The sequence below is a fragment of the Salvelinus sp. IW2-2015 genome, linkage group LG13, assembly GCF_002910315.2.
Source record: "Salvelinus sp. IW2-2015 linkage group LG13, ASM291031v2, whole genome shotgun sequence".
NCBI classification, from domain to species: domain Eukaryota; kingdom Metazoa; phylum Chordata; class Actinopteri; order Salmoniformes; family Salmonidae; genus Salvelinus; species Salvelinus sp. IW2-2015.
In genome coordinates, this window is record NC_036853.1 from 12,343,742 (window position 1) to 12,350,921 (window position 7,180).

At 46.8% G+C, this 7,180-nt stretch overlaps 1 protein-coding gene across 1 annotated transcript; it reads left to right on the forward strand.

Moving 5' to 3' along the window:
* The first annotated feature begins 4,260 nt into the window (after positions 1 to 4,260).
* Positions 4,261 to 5,715, forward strand: ncf4 (neutrophil cytosolic factor 4). The gene is given in 4 exon segments (XM_023998639.2): positions 4,261 to 4,394; positions 5,101 to 5,185; positions 5,517 to 5,585; positions 5,587 to 5,715. Coding segments are annotated over 4 exon segments (318 nt in total). The 5' UTR covers positions 4,261 to 4,359.
* Positions 5,716 to 7,180: the final 1,465 nt, after the last annotated feature.

Genomic DNA, 7,180 nt, shown 5'->3' on the forward strand with positions numbered 1-7,180 from the left:
CCTTAGACCTCCTCTCTCTTTCCGCCCCCTCTCTCTCCCATCTTCTTCTCTCCTCTTTCTTCCTCTCCCCCGCTCTCTCTTTCTCCCCTCCTCTCACTCTCTCCCCCCTCTCTCTTCTTCTGCCCCCCCTCTTCTTTCCCCCTATCTTTTTCTCAAAGAAAGGGGAATATTATGGCTGCGTTCCTCATGGCACCATATTCTCTATTTAGTGTACTACTTTTTGACCAGAACCCATATAGCCAATGGGAAAATTTCAATTGCATTACTCCTTCACTTCCTCTCTCTTTGTCTCCTACTCAAAACCCATTGGATAGGAAAATCCAGAGGTCTCTACCTCTGACCTTCTCCTCAATGGGGTTTGAGAAGGAGACGAGGAGAGAGGATGTGAGGAGTATGCAACTGAGATCTTCCCTATGTATAAGCCTAATGCTAGTATGCCTTCTCTACTCTCTTTACACCCTCCTCTACCCTGTTCTCCCTTTACTTGCTCTCTTACTGCTCTCTTACCCCTCCTCTACCCTGTTTCTACCCTTTACTACTCTCTTCTAACCTCTACTACTCTCTTACCACTCTCCTCCTCTACCCTTTTCTACCCTTTACTGTCTCTCTTTCTAGCTACTCTTACTACCCTACCTCTACCCCTGTTCTACCCTTTACTGCTTCTCTTCTACTCTCTTACACCCTCCTCTACCCTGTTCTACCCTTTTACTACTCTCTTTCTAACTCGTCTACTACTCTCTTACACCCTCCTCTACCGTATGTTCTCTACCCTTTACTGCTCTCTTCTACTCTCTTACACCTCTCTACCCTGTTCTACCTTCTTACTCTCTCGTTCTACTCTTCCTACACCCTCCTCTACCTGTTTCTACCTTTACTGCTCTCTGCTCTACCTCTCTACTAGCTCTCTTACTACCCTCCCTCTTACCCTCTTGCTACCCTTTACTTACCCCCCTCTACCCTACTACTCTCTTACACCTCCTCTACCCTGTTCTACCCTTTACTCTCTTCTACCCTACTACTCTCTTACATCACTCCTCTACCCTGTTCTACCCTGTTACTACTCTCTTTCTACCTCTACTTACTCTCTCTACACCCTCCTCTACCCTTTACTACTCTCTTCTACACCTTCACTACTCTCTCTCTTACACCCTCCTCTACCCTGTTCTACCTTTACTACTCCTCCTCTACCTTCTACTCTCTTACACCCTCCCTACCCTGTTCTACCCTTCTACTCTCTTCACCTACTACTCTTCTAACCTCCTCACCTGTCTCCTTTTATCTCTTCACCTCTCTTACTCTCTTACACCCTCCTCTACCCTGTTCTACCCTTTACTACTCTCTTCTAACCTCTTACACCCTCCTCTACCCTGTTCTTATGCTCTCTTACACCCCTCCTCTACCCTGTTCTACTCTTACTACTTCTCCTTCTAACCTATCTACTCTCTTACACCCTCCTCTACCCTGTTCTACTCTCTTACACCCTCCTCTACCCTGTTCTTACCCTTTACACGCTCTGCTAACCTTCTGTTATACTCTCTTACAACCTCCTCTACCTTTCTAACTTTACTCTCCCTTCTACTCTCTTACACCCTCCTCTACACCTTATCTACTCTCTCTTACACCCTCCTCTACCCTGCTCTACTCTCTTCCACACCTCCTCTACCCTGTTCTACCCTTCTTACTCTCTCTTCACACCTCTCTACTCTCTTACAACCCTCCTCTACCTGTTCTACCCTTTACTACCTCTTCTACCCTTTACTACTCTCTTACACCCTCCTCTACCCTGTTCTAACCCTTTACTGGCTCTCTTCTACTCTACTACTCTTTTACCCTCCTCTACCCTGTTCCACTCTCTTACACCTCACTCTACCCTGTTCTACTCTCTTTACACCCCTACCTTTCTAAACCTCTTCTACTCTCTTACACCTTCCTACGTAACTCTCTTAACACCCTCCTGCTACCCTGGTTTCTTAACTCTTCTTACACCCTTTTCTCTACCGTGTTTCTACCCTTTTACTTGCTCTCTCTAACCCTACCTTACTCTCTTACCACCCTCCTCTACCCCTGTTCTACTCTCTTTACACCCTCCTCTACCCTGTTCTACCTTTACTCTCTCTTCTACTCTCTTACACCCTCCTCCTACCCTACTACTCTCTTACACCCCTCCTCTACCCTGTTCTACTCTCTTAACACCCTCCTCTACCCGTGTTCTTAACCCTTTACGTACTCTCTTCTAACCGCTACTACTCTCTTACACCCCTCCTCTACCCTGTTCTACTCTCTTACACCCCTCCTCTACCCTGTTCTAACCCTTTACTACTCTCTTCTAACAACTCTACTACTCTCACACCCTCCTCTTACCGTGTTTTCTGACCCCTTTTACTGCTCTCTTCTACTCCTCTACACCCTCCGTCTACCTTTACTACTCTCTGAACCCTCCTCTACCCTTTCTTAAACTCTAACTTACACCCTCCTCTACCCTGTTACCCTTTACTGCTTTCTTTCTACTCTCTACACCCTCCTCTACCCTTACTACTCTCTTACACCCTCCTCTACCCCTGTATCTACTCTCATTTACACCCTCCGTCTTACCCTCCTCTAACCTTTACTGCTCTCTTGCTAACTCTACGACTCTCTTACACCCTCCTCTACCCCTTTTCTACTCTCTTACACCCTTCTCTACCCTGTTCTACATGCTCTTACACCCTCTCTACCCTGTTCTACCCTTTTCTGCGTTCTCTTCTAAACCTTTACTTACTCTCTTACCCCTCACTCTAACCCTGTTGCTACTCTCTTACACCCTCATCTACTCCTGTTCTACTCTCTTACACCCTCCTCATACCCTCTTCTACTCTCTTACACCCTCCTCTAAACCTCTTCTACTCCTCTTACAACCCCTCTACCCCTGTTTCTACTCTCTTCACCCCCCCCACCCTTTCTACTCTCTTACACCCTCCTCTACCCTGTTCTACTCTCTTAACAACGGGCCTCCATACCCCTGTGGGTCGCCCTTTTACTGCTACTTCTACCCTCTACTGTATCTCTTACTAACCCTACTGCCTCTACCCTGTCACGTCCTTCACCATCGTCTACTCTCTACACCCCTTGTTGCTACTCTCTTGCTACTCTCTTACACGCCTCATCATACGCCTGTTCTACTCTCTTACACCTCTCTGCCCTTCTACCTCTCTCCGTGTCTACCCTCGTCTTACCCTTCTCCTTCTAACTCTTAACCTTCTTTACACCTCTTAGCCAGCCCCATCCCTGCTGTACCCTTTTCTATCTCTTTCTGCTTCTACACCGGATGGCTACCTTACCCACCTACCCTGGTTCTACTCTCTTACACCCCTCTCTCTATTCCCTGTTTACATACTCTCTAACACCCTCCTCTACCCTGTTCTTACCTCTACTCTCTCCTCTACCCTCTCACTACTCCTATTACAACCCGGTCTGTCTACCCTGTTTCTACTTTACTACTCATATCTACTCCGTTACCTCTACCTTGTTCTACCCTACTGTTCTCTTCTACTCTATACTCCACCCTCCTCTACCCTGTCATTACCCTTTATACTACTCTCTTCTAAACTCTACATGTGTCTTCTTCCGCTGACAGCTAGTGAGAAAAGGATATCGACTTTAGCGATGTGTCCACTGCAAAGCCTCGATTAGGATGGTGCCGCAAGGGGGCTGCGATAAAAATGATCTTCAACGGATTCCCTATTCCTCCTCACCCTCCTTATATTATACGGCGATTTAAGAACAGGTGCGAGGCTAAGCATTCTATCTGCAGAAAACAGAAGACATTACAACATACATGGTCCATTTATCAATTAGTGGCTATTTTACTCTGCCAGTCGCATGATTGTACAATGCCTGATTTTGCCAGTTGCATTGTGATTGACAACTTTTCAAGCTTGAACGAACCCACACAATAGTCGAGAGAGCAATAGTGAGAGGGATATATATATATGTATATGTTTTAACCTATTTTAACCTAGCAAGTTTACATCTGCATCATGACCATTTAGTCTATTTGATTTGATTCTCTGTTAAGAGGCTCGAGAACAACAGGACAACTGCTTCCCTCCCCATCCACCTCAGCAAACTTCAGAAACGGGCGCTGCGTGTAGCCTAATCATTTTGGGGAACTTGATTTTGGCTTCCTGATTGCACACGTTCCGCTCTGTCGCCTGTTTGCGCCTACTGATCGCGTTCGTTCCGCTCCATGAAACCGCTGTGCGAGTCTGTAGCAGATTTTAAGTTCAGGTTTCTGTTAATCGAAGGAGGGTTGAGGTGAGGTGCGACTGTGTTGTGATAAATCTATCAGAAAGTTCTTCAATCGGCCCGGTCTCCATCAACATGTCGTCGCTGCCCAAGCAACTACGAGACGAGAGGTGAGTTATGAGGCCAGTGGTGACAGCYGTTGTTGAAAGCAGCATAGGACTATTATGAAATGTGAACTTCTGCATCCAGCWCGGTTGTTAATGTATTTTACCCCTTATTTTACCTGTTAAATTGACTGAGAAGTGAGAAGAGGGGGGATGAATGAGACAATTGGAAACTGGGGAAGATTAGGTGGCCATGGTATGAGGGCCAAATTAGGTATTTAGCCAGTAACTAGGCAATAGAATAGTAACAGCGAAGCTGTTTCCCCTTTTATCTGTGGTAGTAGCCTATTCTTCTATAGTGTATGCTGCGCGTTTCCAATCTTTCTAGAATAGTCATCTGTCACGATTGTGAATTTGAAACTAAATTCCACAATAGTCAACAGAGTGGCTCGTTTTGCAACATTCCCCCTACATAAATGCGTGTGTGTACGCTATGACGCGTGTTTCCTCGCATCACAGGTGCTGTGTGTGTGTGTGTGAGTGAGAGTTCTCGGTGCCATGAAGCCCTGCAATTGAACCTACATCAGCCTGCGGTTGGACGGCTCTAACCTGTCTGATATGTTGCTGAACTTATATAACCCCCAGGGTTCTGTCCCAGCCCAGGGTTGAATATATTAGTGACGTCATACAGCACGCCTTGAAGCTGCACGTCACCCCAGCATTTGTTTACTTCTTAGTTCTCCTCTCCTCCTCCCTTCCTTCTCTCGCTCAGTGATTTTGACCAGCTTCCACACAACATTCCCATCAGTGCCACCATCGCAGACATTGAGGAGAAAAAGGGTTTCATCCACTATTATGTAAGTATGTCTCTGTATGCGTGGTTAACAGTACACTGACCACACAACGCACTGGTGAGAATGGTGAGAACGTTTTAAACGCTAAAAATGGTGTGAAAAGCATCTCAAAAGCTCATGTAAGAATTCTCTCTCCCATCTTCCTCCCTCCCACTCTCCTCCTTTGCCCCTCCCTCTCTCCCTGCTCTCCTCATATCTCTCTTTCCATCTCTCTCTCTCCCCCTCCCGCCTCCCCTCCTCCTCCCCCCTCCCTCTCTCCCTGCTCTCCTCCCATCTCTCTCTCCCCCTCCCGCCTCCCCTCCCACCTCCCCTCCCCCTCCCTCTCTCCCGGCAGCGTTTTGTGATGGAGGTAAGGACCAGAGGTGGTAGTAAGTACCTGGTCTACCGGAGGTACAGCCAGTTCTTTCAACCTGCACAGTGAGCTGGAGCTGAAGTATTCACCTGGTGACCAGGACATACCTGGACCTAACACCTGCAGACTGCCCACCCTGCCTGGTGAGAGGGCTGGGGGCTGGAGGTGGGGTGCTCAGTGAGAGGGGGCTGGGGGCTGGAGGGTGGGGTGCTCAGTGAGAGGGCTAGGACTCCTATTCCCTCTCTGTGTTAACACCATACCAGATAGACCAGGACTCCTATTCTTCTCTGTATTTAACACCATACCAGATAGACCAGGACTCCTATTCCCTCTCTGTGTTAACACCAAAGCAGATAGACCAGGACTCCTATTCCCTCTCCGTGTTAACACCATACCAGATAGACCAGGACTCCATTCCCTCTCTGTATTAACACCATACCAGATAGACCAGGACTCCTATTCCTCTCTGTATTAACACCATACCAGATAGACCAGGACTCCTATTCCCTCTCTGTGTTAACACCATACCAGATAGACCAGGACTCCTATTCCCTCTCTGTATTAACACCATACCAGATAGACCAGGACTCCTATTCCTCTCTGTGTTAACACCATAGAGCGTCTGCTAAATGACTTAAATGTAAATGTAAATACCAGATAGACCAGGACTCCTATTCCCTCTCTGTGTTAACACCATACCAGATAGACCAGGACCTCCTATTCCCTCTCTGTGACACCATACAGATAGACCAGGACTCCTATTCTTCTGTATTAACACCATTACAGATAGACCAGGACTCCTATTCCCTCTCTTGTTTAACACCATATCAGATAGACCAGGACTCCTATTCCCTCTCTGTATTAACACCATATCAGATAGACCAGGACTCCTATTCCCTCTCTGTGTTAACACCATATCAGATAGACCAGGACTCCTATTCCCTCTCTGTGTAAACACCATATCAGATAGACCAGGAACTCCTATTCCCTCTCTGTGTTAACACCATATCAGATAGACCAGGACTCCTATTACCTCCTCTGTATAACACCATATCAGATAGACCAGACCTCCTATTCCCCTCTGTGTAACACCATATCAGATAGACCAGGACTCCTATTCCCTCTCTGTGTTAACACCATACCAGATAGACCAGGACTCCATTCTTCTGTATTAACACCATACCAGATAGACCAGGACTCCTATTCCCTCTCTGTGTTAACACCATATCAGATAGACCAGGACTCCTATTCCTCTCTTGTATTAACACCATATCCAGATAGACCAGGACTCCTATTCCCTCTCTGTTTAACACCATATCAGATAGACCAGGACTCCTATTCCCTCTCTGTGTTTAACACCATATCAGATAGACCAGGACTCCTATTCCCTCTCTGTTTAACACCATATCAGATAGACCAGGACTCCTATTCCTCTCTGTATTAACACCATATCAGATAGACCAGGACTCCTATTCCCCTCTGTGTTAACACCATATCAGATAGACCAGGACTCCTATTCCCTCTCTGTGTTAACACCATATCAGATAGACAGGACTCCTATTCCCTCTCTGTGTTAACACCATATCAGATAGACCAGGACTCCTATTCCCTCCTGTGTTAACACCAATCCAGATAGACCAGGACTC